This window comes from Bufo gargarizans, chromosome 9, assembly GCF_014858855.1.
Source record: "Bufo gargarizans isolate SCDJY-AF-19 chromosome 9, ASM1485885v1, whole genome shotgun sequence".
Taxonomy (NCBI): domain Eukaryota; kingdom Metazoa; phylum Chordata; class Amphibia; order Anura; family Bufonidae; genus Bufo; species Bufo gargarizans.
The window spans coordinates 154,931,300-154,950,789 of record NC_058088.1 but is presented as its reverse complement, the minus strand read 5'-3'; the positions used below and the strand labels follow the sequence as shown (position 1 = coordinate 154,950,789).

The 19,490-nt window shown below is 40.9% G+C and overlaps 1 protein-coding gene across 1 annotated transcript in view; it reads right to left on the bottom strand.

The window, feature by feature from the left end:
- ASTN2 (astrotactin 2) overlaps positions 1 to 19,490 on the bottom strand; it is an 859,422-nt gene that overhangs the window by 15,567 nt on the left and 824,365 nt on the right. Inside the window, exon 21 of the mRNA XM_044306147.1 lies at positions 12,703 to 12,886. Coding sequence (XP_044162082.1) covers positions 12,703 to 12,886 — 184 coding nt within the window. The remainder of the gene's footprint in view (positions 1 to 12,702; positions 12,887 to 19,490) is intronic.

The window sequence follows — 19,490 nt, the reverse complement described above, 5'->3', positions numbered from 1 at the left end:
GAAATGCAGTGCCAAAATAAATCCCCCATTAAATGTGGCCTGTCTGACCCAGGAAGACGTGCAGCAGCGTCTTTAAAAGATTAAAGCAGACAAATCACTGGGTCCAGATGGCATAAGACCGCAAGATTCTAAAATAATTAATTAATGTAATAGAAAGACCCTTATTACTTTGCCACAGCATCAGCACTAAGGGAATGTGGTGTCAATATTCAAAAGGGGTCAAAAACAAAGCCCGGAAACTATAGGCCGGTAAGTTTATCATCTGTTGTGAGTAAACTGTTTGAAGGTTTTCTAACAGATGCTATCCTAAAGTATCTTGTCATATATCTTGACTTCTCTAAAGCATTTGATACTGTGCTACATAAAAGGTTAGTATACAAAATGAAAATGCATGGAATGGGAGAAAATGTGTGTATGTGGGTAACTAACCGGCTATGTGATAGAAAACAGAGAGTAGTTATGAACGTACATACTCAGATTGGGTCACTAGTGGGGTACTTCAGGAGTCAGTATCGGGGCCTTTTCTCTTCAATACATTTATTAATGATCATGTAAAAGGGTTTCACAGTAAAATGATGAGGAAAATTGGCTTCTACCTCATGAGGGTTTTTTGCCTTCCTCTGGATCAACTTGCAGGATAACTGTCACAATGGGAAGTGGGGGAAATGTCAGGAATTAGGGAAAGCAACTAGGCCTGGTCGCTGGGATGAGGGAGCAGGGCACCTTCTATCACCACCCTCATCCTATCCCTGACTTCCTAACCACATGAGCGAACACAGATGGTAAGAGGTCTTATGCACCGGAACCTGGGCCCTTACTAGCCTTGATGATCCCTGGTAGTAAGGTCTGGACAAGGAGACGACTGGTTCATTCATGACACGGATGAACCGGAGTCTCACAAAAGCGTAGCAACTGGGAATGGTAGACAGTGCACAGCTACTGTATTGGCAAGCAAGAGCCAAGAAAAAAAAATCACTTACCTGCCGCTGCAACAACGATGGCTGGACTCCATGAAAGTACTGACACCTGAACTCCTAACAGGACACAGCTAACAACTAATACAGGAATTTAGCACACCAGTACTTTCCTGGACCCCCATGCGGACAGGATGCATGGTGGCCCCCGGTAGAGTTGCGCAGGGACCCACTTCCAGAGGTACTGGGAATGTCTAGCATACATGTTGGACAATAAACAACAGACCACACATGTAACTACAACTAGACATAAACAAAAATCTCCAATTCAAACCCACACAAAAAACAACAACATATAAGGTAGGGAAAGGACAAGGAGGAGACCAAGGGATGACATCGCAGATGACATAGATGTCAAACTAGGATGGCCTTCAGATATCATCCAAGAAAGGAGCAAGCTCCTTCGCAAACAAAGGCAGACATACCAAAGATCTCAGTACAACAGCAACAGAATATAAAGAGACCTGAGACCACACCCAGCTCTACCTTGCTCACACCTTTACCCTGTGCACACCAGAAAGGAAGGGTAACAGCCTTAAAGGGAAAGTGCCCACGCATGTGATCCAACACGTTGCCACCGGCAACCAGCATGCTCAGAAAAAGTGTCACGGCAAACTACCACCAAGCCGTGACCATAACGGGCTGAACTGGATGGACAGATGTCTTTTTTTCAAACAATGTTACAAACTTGTGTTTACTTATTTAAGAAAAAATGTCATTTAAGTGATATGTAATGTTGTCAGTAACCCTCTGCGTTTGTTTTAATCATGTTGGGATTTATTTTCATCTTTCCCTTTAACATCTTAAGGACACAGGGCTTACAGGTACAACCTGATGTCCTGATACTTAAGGACACAGGGCGTACCTGTACGCCCTGTGTATTTTCGATCACTGCCGCACAGCAGGCGGTGATCGGAACTGGGTGCCTGCTGAAATCAATCAGCAGGCACCCTGGGACAAAGCCGAGGAGGGTCCTGTGACCCCCTGTATTGGCGATCGCTGCAAACCGCAGGTCAATTCAGACCTGCGGTTTGCAGCACTTTCGGAAGTTTAGGTCAGAAACTTCTAAATGACCAAAATTTTTATTTTTAACCACCCCTGCAGCCCTCATTGCAGGGGGAGAGGTGTGGGCGGTGCTGGTGGGGGCGCGATCATCCCGCCCGCCCCCTCTCATTTTCAGGATGGCTGAGCGGTTATCAAGCAGAGTGTCAGCACATTGCTGACACTCTGCTGGAAACGGCTGAGATCTGTGCTGTGATGTCAGCCGTTTAAACCCTTCCATGCCGCGGTCCGTAGGGACCGCTGTATGGAAGGAGTTAACAGGGAGGGAGCTCTCCCATCGGGGGCTGCTGTGCCTTTTCAGGCCCCTATGTGAGTGGGCCCCCCTCGCTCCCCATCACCCGCTGCTCTGTTTTGGCAGTGAGTGATGTTACCATGGAAACCGGACACCTTCACAGGCTTCCGGCTGTTCATGGTGCTGATCAGAGGCTGTCCATGGTGCTGATCAGACTTCTGCTAAAGGCAGAAGTCTGATCAGACTTTGTAAAGAGAAAATACAGCACAGTACACTATATAGTGTACTGTACTGTATTATACAGACATCAGACCCACTGGATCTTCAAGAACCAAGTGGGTCTGGGTCAAAACAATGTAAAAAAATAAAAAATAAATAAACATTTAGCACTGATTAAAAATAAAAATAAAAAGATGCACTACACATATTAGGTATCACCGAGTCTTAATAGCTCTATAAAAATATCACATGACCTAACCCCTCAGGTGAATACGAAAAAACTATGGCTCTCGGACTATGGAGACACTAAAACATTATTTTTTAGGTATCAACGCGTCCGTAATAACCTGCTCTATAAAAATATCACATGACCTAACCCCTCAGATGAATACCGTAAAAAAAAGTATATAAAAAGGTGTAAAAAAGCAATTGTTTGTCACCTTGCATCACAAAAAGTGTAATAGCAAGCGATCAAAAAGTCATACGCACCCCAAAATAGTGCCAATCAAAACCGTCATCTCATCCCGCAAAAATCAAACCCTACCCAAAATAATCGCCAAAAACTGAAAAAACTATGACTCTCGGACTATGAAGACACTAAAACATGATTTTTTTTATTTCAAAAATGAAATAATTGTGTAAAACGTACATAAATAAAAAAGGTTGACATATTAGGTATTGCCGCGTCCGTAATAACCTGCTCTATAAAAATACCACATGATCTAACCTGTCAGATGAATGTTGCAAATAACATAAAATAAAAACGGTGCCAAAACAGTTATTTCTTGTTACCTTGTAAATAATAAATAGGCAGGCACTCTTATCTGGTTGATACATAAAATATATTTATTATAAAGGTATAATTAGGTATTTTATTAAACTACGATTTAAAATATCGATATCACGTCTAACAAAATGGTGTAAAAAAATGGTTTTGAATATGAATGTCTTTCGATAGTCCAACTGGTAAATTATGTCCAAGTTCTTCTAATGATATATGAAAACAAAAATTTTAGAGATACCATAAAAGGGTATTGTAAGAAGGGGATGAAATAAAAAACAGGTGGAGTAAAACCAAAGATCAGTAAAAACAAGTTGATATCCAGAGGAGATAAAAAGGATCCAATGTAGGTTATGGACAATTTATACTGTAATCTTTGTGTAAATAATTTAAATCAGCAGAGTTGGTTAGTCAGAATAAATAGTATGCGGTATGGGGAGCTTTTGGTGATAAGGTTTCCGCTACTGCTGCAGTTAGACGATACTCACCCTGTTAGCTGGTTCCTACAGCTGCGTAGTCTGTGGAGATGAATCCGGGCGGACTGTTTCTCCTCGTGTGGCCGAGTCGGAGTCTCATGTGATCAGTCACGTGGTGTTGTATATCCGGTTGGCTGACGCTTGCGCTGCTTTTTAAGTTTTTCCTTTATATCTTCTTTTGTTTATAATGACAAAAAATCATTCAGTGATGTTGTGGGTATTGGTGGGTAGTCTCTGTAGCGTCAGGTAATGCCAGGTGATGCCAGACGCGTTTCGAGGTACTCCAACCGCTTCCTCAGTGGCCTTGTTTGAACCTTATGGACTGCCCTCTTTTATACCCACTTAATTAATAGGCCCACCAAAAACCCGGTCCGGAGTTTGTTCACTTAGGATTTGTTACTCATATTGTTTTTTTGTTTGGACATTTCTGTGTTGTGCTCATGGTATACTTTGCAACTATGTCTATGTGCATATATGTAGACAGGGGCATATATTCTTGCTGGTTGGAATTAAATATAGATTTTTGGGGAAATGTGATAGATGGTATTGAAAATTATAGGTATTGAAAATTATGTCTGAGTAATCAAAAAATATAAAAAAAATATTATATATATTGAGGTATAAAATATAGTAGAAATATACAGAATAAACAAAATTAGTCTTCATACAAGGTAATGTTGATGCATTTCTATATGGAAGATAGTGGCTATGATCTTAGTCATATAATTATGTCTATTTTTATAAAAAAACGCATGTGTGTTTCACGCGTTTTTTCTGTATATATGCATTTTTTCTTCCATTACAGCTGCATTGTCTTTGCTGTTTAGTCTTATGTTTTAGTTTGCTTAAAAAAGGTTTTGTATGTCTGTTGATTGCATAACTTTACATCTGGATATATATATATTTTATCTTAGATGGTATCTTTGTGTGTGGATTGAAAAAAGAACTAGTAATAAGTGAGTAAAAAAAATAACATATATATGTAAAAATACAGAGTTAAAATGTTAATAATTTAAATTGGGAATTAAAAATTTAGAAATTAAAAATGGAAAAACCCGTATAAGCTTAGTAGTGGACATTTTTCTTCAAAGAGGGAAATGGTGAATATTTTAGTTTTAGGATTGTGTCTGGTTTTGCTTTGAAACCGCACGTGCATTTTTTCTGTGGGTTTTCTGTGCATCTTTCCATGTATATGCGTTTTTTTCTTTTTTGTGTTATTGTTGTGTTGTCTGTCATTTATTCATTGTTTAGTCTTATGCTCCTAAAGGTGTTATTTATGTGTCTGTTTGTCTCCCATGTTACTATCTGGCCATATTTTATTTTCTTTTTGGTTTATTTGAGGTCTTTTATTGAGTTCCATTTTGATTTAGTTCTATTTTGATTCGTATACTAGGAATCGAGAGCCCAACATCGAGGAGCGGACTCGGTGCTCGTAGACAGCCCGTCTGCCCGTCAGTGAGGGCCGCAGGTCACAGGTATTCATCTCATTGTTTATGTATCTGGGGGGGGGTTTCGCCTTTTCGGGTCACAAAGATCCAAATAGTTCGAATTCAGCATTTAAGCCGTCAGGTATTAATGTTTCGAAATCATATATCCTCCTTGATTCTTGTCTTGACATTCGTGAGATGTGGTCGCCCCCTCTCCAGTTGATTTCCACTTTCTCAAAGGCTATATATGTTAGTTGACTTGCATCCTTATTGTGATATAATTTGAAATGGTTCGATAAGGAGTGTTTATCGTATCCATTCTTAATGTTGTTCCTGTGTTCGGATATTCTTTTTTTTAAGGATCTCTTGGTTCTCCCCATATATTGTTTTCTGCAGAGACATTCGATCATATATAGTACATTAGTTGAATCGCAAGATAAAAATTTGTCGATTTCGTGGGTGAATGTGTTGGTTTGTGTTCTTGCAGTTGCAGCATCCTCCGCATCGGTAAAAACCTTTTAGGTTGAACCAATTGTATGGGGTTACTTTCTTTTATATTTTCTTGTGATTTTTTACTGTGGGTGTTAATTTAGCAAATTTGGTGCTCTGGTGTATACAATCTGTGGTGTACTTGTTAAAAGGGGGCCTACTAGTTTATCTTTTAGGACGTAATGCCAAATGTTTTTTGATGATTGTTTCCATTTTGTTATGTTGAGCATTGTATGGAAGGATTATTCTTATCAAATCATCTCCTCCTTTTTCTTTTTTTGTATCGTTGTTTTCTGATCCGAAGAATTTGTCTCTTACCATGATTCTGACTTTAGATAATGATGTGTCCAATACATGGGGTGGGTATTTTTTGACTAGGAATTGTTCCTTCTTTTTCAAAATCAGCTTCTTGAGTTCCTTTCTACACATCGGAACTGTCCGGTAGGGATGTTAAGTAGCCATCTTGGTAGGTGGCAACTCGAATAGAGTATATAGTTCTTTTTAGATACTTCTTTTTGGAACGTACTACACATTAAGCGGTTGGCTTGGATTTTAATTGTCAGATCAAGGAAATTTATTTGCTCCTTACTGATATTTCAGGTGAACCTCAAGTTGTTCGGGTTTTGGTTGATCTCGTCAAGGAACAGCTGTAGGTCATTTTCTGTTTTTCTCTATATGAATATGATGTTGTCTACGTATCTGCGCCAGAGTACTAGGTCCTCCCCCAGCCTAGGCGCAATGTACTCACTTTCTCACTGTGCCATGAATAGGTTGGTGTAGCTGGGGGCGAACCTAGTACCTATGGCTGTTCCTCTTGTTTGAAGATAAAAATCGGATCCATATGCAAAATAGTTTTGTGTTAGTATGAATTTGACTCCCTCCACTACGTACTGTATTTGTATACAATCTTGTAAATTGCCACTGTGTTTTAGTTGTTTTCTTAGTGCATCTGTTCCTTGATCATGGTCTATTATTGTATATAGTGAATTTACGTCAAGAGTTCCGAGGATCCAGTAGGGTTCATATTGTAAGTTTTCAACTATTGTGATTATTTGAGTGGTGTCTTTGATGTATGAGGGAATCTGTTTGACTATTGGCTGTAATTTTTGGTAGATATATTGAGATAAGTTGGACGCGAAGGACCCTATACCGGAGATAATTGGTCTTCCTGGGGGGTTTGTTAGGTTTTTATGTATTTTTGGGATGCAATAGAAGATGGGTAGTCGTTGTTGGGTTCCGGTTATAAATTTATATTCCTGTTCGTGCAGGAGACCTATATTTAATCCCTTTTCTGCATAATCTTTGAGTGTATTATTCAATTCTTAGTTTTTTGTTTCAGGTTAGTGTGTTGGTAGGAGTATTGTTTATCTTAATTTTTCAATATTGAATTTTTTAGAAAATATTTTTTTCGTATTAATTTTTCAATTCCGATGAAAGTATCAAATTTGTTTAGTTAGGTCGTGGGTTCAAATTTTAACCCCTTATTGAGAAAACTGGTTTGTGTCCCGATGTGAGTGTTACAGAGCTTAGATTGACTATAGTGTTGTCATTTCTATTGATTAGGTCCTGTAATTTCTTCTTTCTTTCTTTACCCTGTCCTCTTTGTGTTCTCTTCTTCTTTAATTTTGTGTGTGGGGTTGGTGTTGGTGATTTTCTGTGTGAGAGGCCCGTTTCTGATGGTTGTGGTGTGTGTTCCTCATATAATGTGATCTCTGAATGTGTTGATCCTGGTGACGTTCCTGATTGGTTTTCCTGTGTCTTAGGTTGTATTTGTGACTTGGTGGTGTATTGTGATGGTGTCTGGTTCGGTGATGATTCTCGTGTGGATTTGGTGTGGATTCTGTGGTGCGGGGGTGTCCTGTCTAAAAAATGGGGATTAGCTAGGGTTTCATATCTATTGTTCACAGGAATACTGAATTGTGCCTGTTCCATGTTCTCATTGTGTTTGTGATTTTGTATATTATGATATTTTTTTCTGTTGGGGTGTTTCCTGTGTCTCATTTCTTATAAGTTTTCAATTTTTTTTACTCATTATTTCTTGTTCTATTGTTCCTAGGTTTTTGCAAATTTTTAGTTGCCAATGAATACATTCCTCATTCTGTGGGAGTTTATCTATGGTTTCTTTTGCATGGTTTATTTTTGTTGTAATTTCCTCCAGGATTTGGGATCTTCTTTTAATGATTAATTGAATGAGGTCTCTGGATTAGGTTTTTAATAAATCATCCCATTCTTTTACAAATTCATCATTACAGAGGTCTTGGGCTGGAGATTTAGACAACTGGAGACCCTTTGGTATTATTCCATGTTCTAAGTAGTGATTAAGGGATTTGATTTCCCACCATTGTTTAAGTTGCTTAATCAATATCTCTCAGTCGCTCAGTGACTGGGTGAGTCACCTAAGACAGAGCACCAACCCAGAGCGTTAAATTGGGAGAGCTGCTATCAGCATTTTTACTTTCTTGTTACCTTGCCTCACAAAAAGTGTAATATAGGGCAAACAAAAATCATATGTACCCTAAAATAGTACCAACAAAACTGCCACCCTATCCCGTAGTTTCCAAAATGGGGTCACTTTTTGGATTTTCTACCAGGGGTGCATCAGGGGGGTTTCAAATGGGACATGGTGTCAAAAAACCAGTCCAGCAAAATCTGCCTTCCAAAAACCGTATGTCATTCCTTTCCTTCTGCGCCCTGCCATGTGCCCGTACAGCAGTTTACGACCACATATGGGGTGTTTCTGTAAACTACAGAATAAGGGCCATAAATATTGAGTTTTGTTTGGCTGTTAACCCTTGCTTTGTTACTGGAAAATTTGGAAATGTTATCTCCATTTGCCATTAACTCTTTGGAACACCTAAAGGGTTAACGACGTTTGTAAAATCAGTTTTGAATACCTTGAGGGTGTAGTTTCTAGAATGGGATCATTTTTGGGTGGTTTCTATTATGTAAGCCTCACACATTTTGGTAAATGTTGTATTTTTTTTATAAATAAATAAATAAATAAATAATAATTTTGACTCCATTTTACCAGTGTCATGAAGTACAATATGTGATGAAAAAAACTATCTCAGAATGGCCTGGATAAGTAAAAGCATTTTAAAGTTATTCACACATAAAGTGACACTGGTCAGATTTGCAAAAAATGTCCTGGTCCTTAAGGTGAAAATGAGCCCCTACCTTAAGGGGTTAAGGCTGTTGCCCTTCCTTTCTGGTGTGCATGGGGTTAATGTGTGAGCAAGGTGGAGCTGGGTGTGGTCTCAGGTCTCTTTATATTCTGTTGCTGTTAGACTGGGATCATTGGTATGTCTGCCTTGTTTGAGAAGGAGCTTGCTCCTTTCTTGGATGATATCTGAAGGCCATTCTAGTTTATTCACAGCAACACCTTGAGAAAGGTCTGGGAGGGACCAAAACATCTGGACTGATGCACGCCTCTCAAATATCTAATAATACAAATAGATAACATGGTGACCGACCAAGATTGTATTTAGCACTTTTTCTTTGTGTTTTTAGTATATTTTGTTTTTCACATTTAAAAAATCATGCAACTATTAAGTATACGTGAAACGTATCTACCTAGTACTAACTGTGTGTTATTAGTTTAAGCAGACTGTGATTGTCTATTGTTGTGACTTAGATGAAGATCAGATCACATTTTATGACCAATTTGTGCAGAAATCCGTATCATTCCAAAGGGTTCACATACTTTTTCTTACAACTGTAGGTACCAATCTTTGGACTGACTATATGGCAGTCAGGTAATTTTCTTACTTGTGGCTTTCTGGAGTATCGTGTGACCCACATTCCAACTGTCTGAACCCCAGACACTGTGGACTGGAAGATAGTCTCTCTTTATGCTTACGTGACTCACATTGAGGGTCTCATAGGAACAAAGAGAGAAATGGACCTATGATGTAAACATAAGACGCTGGGCAAAGTGATACACCTGAAATCTGGCACCCAATGGAGCATCAAACCATGGCATACAGAGTGTGTCTGTGGGTTTACCATTAACACCAAGGTGAAGAACCCCTTAAATATTATAATTCAGCATTTGCTCATCCTTTAATTACCTGAGATATATAAATAAAGTATGTGGTGATAGAAGCTGAAGATGAAAGCTTTCCATGTACATGTTCTCATGATGCACTGAATTAAGAAGCTACACTATTTATTACTTGGCTTCAAGACCAATGGTTATCAAGGGAATGAAACATTCCTATTCGCCCATGTGTTAAACAAAGGGAATCTAATAAATCTAACCGTATGGCCTAATGGCTGGCCCCAAAGCATATAAATATGATCACTGTCCTCAAATGGCATAATTACCGTATTGTTTCCATTGTGACTCATGTAGAGAGTCTCGTCATATGGTAATGTCTTAATTCTCACTCTGTGCACTGATTATGTGATGGTGAAGTTTGTATTCAGGAAAATCCCTTAAACCTTTTATACTAAGTAATATAATTACAATGTCCGAGTTACACTGACATAAAGTGATATCAAAGCTTGGTATAAAAGTAAAAGAAATGAGCTGATAGGGCATAATACAATGTGGTTCTTCAGGAGGCACACATTACAATAGGTTGACAATCCTTCATAATACTTATTGTGACATATTAATGAATACATAGTTTATTTGCCACTTTTATTGTTTGGTGTAAGCAGTGATGTAAGTGCTTTTTAACATTTTATATTATTTAAAAGGGAAACTGTCATAAATTTGTGCTTCCTGAAAGGATAGTGATTATCCTGCTTAGAAATGCTTCATTTCTCATAACTTCTTAATAAATCCTTGCTGTTAATGGAGGCATAGTAAAATGGGAAGGGAATTAGCTATTATTCAGAGATTATGTATGTCATGTGAATAATGATAATATTAGTTATATAGGTTATAAAAGGTTCAACCTTTCTCACATCAATTATGTATCAATCATTCCCTAATTAATTATAACCCAAAAGGCTCATATACACGAGCATTGGTGTTTTGCAGTCCGCATTTTGTGGAACGGAACGGCCGGTCCCTAATAGAACAGTCCTATCCTTGTCTGTGATGAGGACAATAATAGGCCATGTTCTATTTTTTTGCTGAACACCCATGCAGACACAGAATGGACACAGAGTCATTCCCGTTTTTTTGCAGCCCCATTGAAGTGAATGGTTCTGCATACAGGCCGCAAAAAAAACAGAGCAAAGCGCGCAGTGGCCATATAGCTCATGCACATGTGTGCAGTCTGGGAAACACGGCCCATGTGTCGACTGCATTTCCCAAACTGATGGCGGCTCCTCTAAAGGAAACTCACTACATCATAGTAATGTATGATGCAGTGAGTTCCTATCTGACTGCTGGTCTATTCACATTATGCTGTCAATGCTGACACAGGCTTCTGAGCAGTCTCACCCCAACTGTCCCTCCACCATGTGATTGCGGGGTGCCAAGGATTGCCATGGCAGCCCAGCTCATAAAAATGGGCTCCAGGTCTTCCAAGTATGGAAAGGGTTTAAAAAAAAAAAAAAAAAGTGTTTTAAGAATAGAAAAAAAATCTAAAATTCCAAACACCATAATTTACATAATAATAATATTACTACAAAACTCTACACATAATTTGTATTGCTGCATCCATAACAACTCATAGCTCCATGTCGATGGAAAAAAAAAGTTATGACTTTTGAAATGTGATAATAATATATATAGATGTAGATATATAAAATATATATATATATATATATATATATATATATATATATATATGTATATATTTATAAAAAGCCACATCCTTAATGGGGTTGTCCAAATTATTTTTTTTTGTTCTTTGTACGTTTCTAACTAAATAGAAATAAATGTAAGGGGTTTACAATTAACTTACATTATCTGCAGTGGCTTCCTTCTCAGACTTCACTGAGGGTCACATGACCTGTGATGTCAGCTTCTCTCCCTGCTCTGACCATGTCTCGTACACGAGCCTGAGTGAGCAGGTCACTTTGCTGGCCATGCCCCTGCACTGGCAGCTGCTGTTGTCTGCCCTGTGTCTCCCTCCCACTAGATTCATCAGGAAAGTTTAACCCCCCTACCATCAGCAGAACAGACTCAGGGCTGGAGGCATTGCTGAGCAGCTGCAGGCAGTGAAGAGACACAGGATCTGCCCTCCTCATCCTGCAGACACAGAACTGACAGATTGGAGGAGTTCTGTAGAGCATTGCACAAGAATAGGTAGGGGGCAGATCCTGTGTGTATCAGCTTTGTCATTGTATTGTACAGATGGGACTTGTAGTCCTACACATACAACATGCTGTTGAGTATCCCAGCAGTCAGACATTTTACTCAGGGCAGCAATTTCATTCACTCCCTTTGCAGAGCAGGGGAAGGGGCAAAAAGATTCACAAGGAAAACCTCAGAAATTGTTGTTATTGCAGGTAAATAGAGGCCAAAAGAGAAAAAGGGAAATGAGGAGATATAATTATTTTTGCCTAAAACTTGCTTTGCTTAGTTATATATTGCTGACCATCAGATTTACAATGCTATATTTTTTTTTCATAATTTAGACAACCCCTTTAAGTACCAAAGTAGGCTGTGTCCTTAATGGGTTGAATCATATATTTTTTTTAGCTACACATGTTTAAAGGGCATTTGTCACCACATACCACTGTGTCAAACAGACAACATGCCTACATACAGATAACATATAGGACTCATCATTGATAATAGATGATGTCACAGCTTATCTACTCCCCCTCCCTGCACAATGACCTCTGCACAGGTTACAGACCAGGATGATTCATCTCCAGGTTATAGGTTCCTATGATCTATGTGCCTGCTGTAAAGCATAGTTTTGCTACTCTACAATTATAACATAAAACAGAATAGGTGATCCATTCCTTTTATAATCTGTATACAATGTGCAGTAAGAGAAAAAATATATAGTGAAATAGCCAAAGCCATTGTCTTATTACCAGTCATTTAGATTGTTTCCTCTATTCCAGAAAATATTGGAGTTGTGGGTAAAGCCACATTAAAATAAAGATTTTTTTTAATGAATTTCCTTACCGGGGTCCCAGCTCATCTTCACTGCGCCACACAAAATCTCCAAACTTCTCATAGAGAGTATTGTAATGATGCTGGACTCGAAGAAGCATTGAAGCTGATACTTCCATCAGGGTGTTGTACGCTATCTGCTGCTCTTTGCCACTGGTGTATCCATTGTATAATGTGTAAATTCTGTCAGCGATTTCTATAAAGCAAATGATTTATTTATTTATTATATTGTGAACAGAATGAGCAGGCGAAGCACCAAAGCCAATCAATATATTTACATAGTTACATAGTTAATACGGTTGAAAAAAGACAAACGTCCATCAAGTTCAACAAAGGGATAGGTGAGGACGCGAATCCCAGAAGGAAGAATCCCAGATTTCTACATGTTTTCATAAGCATTTATGTTTTTTACTTTTAAGAATTCGTCTAAACCCTTTTTGAAACTGTCCACTGTTCCTGCTGTGACCACGTCCTGAGGAAGTCTATTCCGCAGATTCACAGTTCATATAGTAAAGAAGCTTTGATTATAAGATGCCTTAAAGTAAATTTGTCATAAGAAAATGGCCTATTGTTAAAATCATGTTTTTATGTTTATAAAATATTTTTTAAGAATTTTTGATGACGTTATTTTGAATTTTCCATGTCAATATTTATATTTAAACAAAAACCATAAAATCCTGCAGTTTTTGCACTGGTAGCCAAGCCAAACAATAGGCACCACTTCTTGGTCTGTACAGATCACTTTACTGCAGTTACCTGCCTATCTCACATTCTAATAATCCCTCTAATGATATCATCTCTGTGTATAGACAGGACAGGATCCACCATTCACAATAGGTGATTGTCAGAGCTTATTTATTCTTTCTTTGTACAATGACCTCTGCACAGGTCACAGAGCATGCCTAGAAGACTCTCTCATAGACGTCAATAAGGCCCCCTCCTGACCACTGTGTCTATGGATCATGGGGCTGCCATGAAGCAATTTTTTAATGCTCTGTATATGCTGCTAAGAACAGCTCAGGCAAGATGGCCGCCCCCCCCCCCCCTGATCATGTTCAGGAAATAGAATAAATAAATCTGCAATCAGAAAATAAAAACTGATTAGAAAAAAGGATATGTGTTACTATCTGGTTTTAACTGGCAGAAAAAATAATTTATGGTGACACATTCCCTTTAACCACCTCCCGACCGCCGTACGCGTATATGCGTCCGGGAGGTGGTTGTTTTACTCCTCCTGGACGCATATACGCGTCCTCTCGCGAGACGCGAGATTTCCTGTGAACGCGCGCGCACAGGCGCGCGCGCTCACAGGAACAGAAGGTAAGCGAGTGGATCTCCAGCCTGCCAGCGGCGATCGCTCGCTGGCAGGCTGGAGATCCGAATTTTTTAACCCCTAACAGGTATATTAGACGCTGTTTTCATAACAGCGTCTAATATACCTCCTACCTGGTCCTCTGGTGGTCCCTTTTGTTAGGATCGACCACCAGAGGACTCAGGTAGGTCAGTACAGTCCCACCAAACACTACACTACACTACACTACACCCCCCCCCGTCACTTATTAACCCCTTATAAACCCCTGATCACCCCATATAAACTCCCTGATCACCCCCCTGTCATTGATCACCGCCCTGTCATTGATCACCCCCCTGTCAGGCTCCGTTCAGACGTCCGCATGATTTTTACGGATCCGATCCATGTATCCATGGATCCGTAAAAATCATGCGGAAGTCTGAATGGAGCCTTACAGGGGGGTGATCAATGACAGGCGGGTGATCACCCATATACACTCCCTGATCACCCCCTGTCATTGATCACCGCCCTGTCAGGCTCCATTCAGACGTCCGCATGATTTTTACGGATCCGATCCATGTATCCATGGATCCGTAAAAATCATGCGGACGTCTGAATGGAGCCTTACAGGGGGGTGATCAATGACAGGCGGGTGATCACCCATATACACTCCCTGATCACCCCCCTGTCATTGATCACCGCCCTGTCAGGCTCCATTCAGACGTCCGCATGATTTTTACGGATCCGATCCATGTATCCATGTATCCGTAAAAATCATGCGGACGTCTGAATGGAGCCTTACAGGGGGGTGATCAATGACAGGCGGGTGATCACCCATATACACTCCCTGATCACCCCCTGTCATTGATCACCCCCCTGTCATTGATCACCCCCCTGTCAGGCTCCATTCAGACGTCCGCATGATTTTTACGGATCCGATCCATGTATCCATGGATCCGTAAAAATCATGCGGACGTCTGAATGGAGCCTTACAGGGGGGGTGATCAGTGACAGGGGGGTGATCACCCTGATTACCCTGATCACCCCCTGTCATTGATAACCCCCCTGTAAGGCTCCATTCAGACGTCCGCATGTGTTCTGTGGATCCGATCCATGTATCCATGGATCCGTAAAAAATCATGCGGATGTCTGAATGGAGCCTTACAGGGGGGGTGATCAGTGACAGGGGGGTGATCACCCTGATTACCCTGATCACCCCCTGTCATTGATAACCCCCCTGTAAGGCTCCATTCAGACGTCCGCATGCGTTCTGTGGATCCGATCCATGTATCCATGGATCCGTAAAAAATCATGCGGATGTCTGAATGGAGCCTTACAGGGGGGGTGATCAGTGACAGGGGGGTGATCACCCTGATTACCCTGATCACCCCCTGTCATTGATAACCCCCCTGTAAGGCTCCATTCAGACGTCCGCATGCGTTCTGTGTATCCGATCCATGTATCCATGGATCCGTAAAAAATCATGCGGATGTCTGAATGGAGCCTTAGGCCCCTTTCACACGGGCGTTGCGGAAAAATGTGCGGGTGCGTTGCGGAAACACCCGCGATTTTTCCGCGCGAGTGCAAAACATTGTAATGCGTTTTGCACTCGCGTGAGAAAAATCGCGCATGTTTGGTACCCAAACCCGAACTTCTTCACAGAAGTTCGGGCTTGGGATTGATGTTCTGAAGATTCTATTATTTTCCCTTATAACATGGTTATAAGGGAAAATAATAGCATTCTGAATACAGAATGCTTAGTATAATAGTGCTGGAAGGGTTAAAAAAAAAAAAAAACGTTAACTCACCTTATCCCCATGATCGTGTAGTTCCCGGTCTGTCTCTTCTTTAGCTGTGGGCTTGGGCTGAATGACCTTTGGTGATGTCAGATCACATGCTCCAATCACATGGTCCATCACCATGGTGATGGAGCATGTGATCTGACATCACCAAAGGTCCTTTAGCCACAGCTAAAGAAGAGACCGACCGGGAACTAGGCGATCATGGGGATAAGGTGAGTTAACTTTTTTATTTTTTTTAACCCTCCCAGCACCATTATACTAAGCATTCTGTAGTCAGAATGCTATTATTTTCCCTTATAACCATGTTATAAGGGAAAATAATACAGTGAATAGACTGTCACCTAGAACCCATGCGTGAAAATCGCACCGCATCCGCACTTGCTTGCGGATGCTTGCGATTTTCACGCAACCCCATTCATTTCTATGGGGCCTGCGTTACGTGAAAAACGCAGAATATAGAACATGCTGCGATTTTCACGCAACGCATAAGTGATGCGTGAAAATCACCGCTCATGTGAACAGCCCCATAGAAATGAATGGGTCAGGATTCAGTGCGGGTGCAATGCGTTCAACTCACGCATCGCACCCGCACGGAAATCTCGCCCGTGTGAAAGGGGCCTTACAGGGGGGTGATCAGTGACAGGGGGGTGATCACCCTGATTACCCTGATCACCCCCTGTCATTGATAACCCCCCTGTAAGGCTCCATTCAGACGTCCGCATGCGTTCTGTGGATCCGATCCATGTATCCATGGATCCGTAAAAAATCATGCGGATGTCTGAATGGAGCCTTACAGGGGGGGTGATCAGTGACAGGGGGGTGATCACCCTGATTACCCTGATCACCCCCTGTCATTGATAACCCCCCTGTAAGGCTCCATTCAGACGTCCGCATGCGTTTTGTGGATCCGATCCATGTATCCATGGATCCGTAAAAATCATGCGGACGTCTGAATGGAGCCTTACAGGGGGGGTGATCAGTGACAGGGGGGTGATCACCCTGATTACCCTGATCACCCCCTGTCATTGATAACCCCCCTGTAAGGCTCCATTCAGACGTCCGCATGCGTTCTGTGGATCCGATCCATGTATCCATGGATCCGTAAAAATCATGCGGACGTCTGAATGAAGCCTTACAGGGGGGGTGATCAATGACAGGGGGGTGATCAGGGAGTCTATATGGGTGATCACCCCCCTGTCATTGATCACCCCCCCTGTCATTGATCACCCCCCCCTGGTAAGGCTCCATTCAGCCATTTTTTTTGGCACAAGTTAGCGGACATTTTTTGTTTGTTTTTGTTTTTGTTTTTTCTTACAAAGTCTCATATTCCACTAACTTGTGTCAAAAAATAAAATCTCCCATGAACTCGCCATACCCCTCACGGAATCCAAATGCGTAAACATTTTTAGACATTTATATTCCAGACTTCTTCTCACGCTTTAGGGCCCCTAAAAAGCCAGGGCAGTATAAATACCCCACATGTGACCCCATTTCGGAAAGAAGACACCCCAAGGTATTCCGTGAGGGGCATATTGAGTCCATGAAAGATTGAAATTTTTGTCCTAAGTTAGCGGAAAGTGAGACTTTGTGAGAAAAAAAAAATAAATAATCAATATCCGCTAACTTATGCAAAAAAAAAAAAAATTCTAGGAACTCGCCATGCCCCTCATTGAATACCTTGGGGTGTCTTCTTTCCAAAGTGGGGTCACATGTGGGGTATTTATACTGCCCTGGCTTTTTAGGGGCCCGAAAGTGTGAGAAGAAGTCTGGGATCCAAATGTCTAAAAATGCCCTCCTAAAAGGAATTTGGGCCCCTTTGCGCATCTAGGCTGCAAAAAAGTGTCACACATGTGGTATCGCCGTACTCAGGAGAAGTTGGGCAATGTGTTTTGGGGGGTCATTTTACATATACCCATGCTGGGTGAGAAAAATATCTTGGTCAAATGCCAACTTTGTATAAAAAAATGGGAAAAGTTGTCTTTTGCCAAGATATTTCTCTCACCCAGCATGGGTATATGTAAAATGACCCCCCAAAACACATTGCCCAACTTCTCCTGAGTACGGCGATACCAGATGTGTGACACTTTTTTGCAGCCAAGGTGGGCAAAGGGGCACCTTTCGTATTTCGCAGGCCATTTTTTACACATTTTGATTTCAAGGTACTTCTTACACATTTGGGCCCCTAAATTGCCAGGGCAGTATAACATACGCCACAAGTGACCCCATTTTGGAAAGAAGACACCCCAAGGTATTCCATGGGGGGCACGGCGAGTTCCTAGAATTTTTTATTTTTTGTCACAATTTAGCGGAAAATGATGATTTTTCTTTTTTTTTCTTTTTTCCTTACAAAGTCTCATATTCCACTAACTTGCGACAAAAAATAAAAAATTCTAGGAACTCGCCATGCCCCTCACGGAATACCTTGGGGTGTCTTCTTTCCAAAATGGGGTCACTTGTGGCGTAGTTATACTGCCCTGGCAATTTAGGGGCCCAAATGTGTGAGAAGAACTTTGCAATCAAAATGTGTAAAAAATGCCCTGCAAAATCCGAAAGGTGCACTTTGGAATATGTGCCCCTTTGCCCACCTTGGCAGCAAAAAAGTGTGACACATCTGGTATCGCCGTACTCAGGAGAAGTTGGGCAATGTGTTTTGGGGTGTCATTTTACATATACCCATGCTGGGTGAGAAAAATATCTTGGTCAAATGCCAACTTTGTATAAAAAAATTGGAAAAGTTGTCTTTTGCCAAGATATTTCTCTCACCCAGCATGGGTATATGTAAAATGACAGCCCAAAACACATTCCCCAACTTCTCCTGAGTACGGCGATACCAGATGTGTGACGATTTTTTGATGCCAAGGTGGGCAAAGGGGCACATATTCCAAAGTGCACCTTTCGGATTTCACCGGTCATTTTTTACAGATTTTGATTGCAAAGTTCTTCTCACACATTTGGGCCCCTAAATTGCCAGGGCAGTATAACTACGCCACAAGTGACCCCATTTTGGAAAGAAGACACCCCAAGGTATTCCGTGAGGGGCATGGCGAGTTCCTAGAATTTTTTATTTTTTGTCGCAAGTTAGTGGAATATGAGACTTTGTAAGGAAAAAAGAGAAAAAAAAAAAAATCATCATTTTCCGCTAACTTGTGACAAAAAATAAAAAATTCTAGGAACTCGCAGTGCCCCTCACGGAATACCTTAGGGTGTCTTCTTTCCAAAATGGGGTCACTTGTGGCGTAGTTATACTGCCCTGGCAATTTAGGGGCCCAAATGTGTGAGAAGAACTTTGCAATCAAAATGTGTAAAAAATGCCCTGCAAAATCCGAAAGGTGCACTTTGGAATATGTGCCCCTTTGCCCACCTTGGCAGCAAAAAAGTGTGACACATCTGGTATCGCCGTACTCAGAAAAAGTTGGGGAATGTGTTTTGGGGTGTCATTTTACATATACCCATGCTGGGTGAGAAAAATATCTTGGTCAAATGCCAACTTTGTATAAAAAAATGGGAAAAGTTATCTTTTGCCAAGATATTTCTCTCACCCAGCATGGGTATATGTAAAATGACCCCCCAAAACACATTCCCCAACTTCTCCTGAGTACGGCGATACCACATGTGTGACACTTTTTTGCTGCCAAGGTGGGCAAAGGGGCGCATATTCCAAAGTGCACCTTTCGGATTTCACCGGTCATTTCTTACACATTTTGATT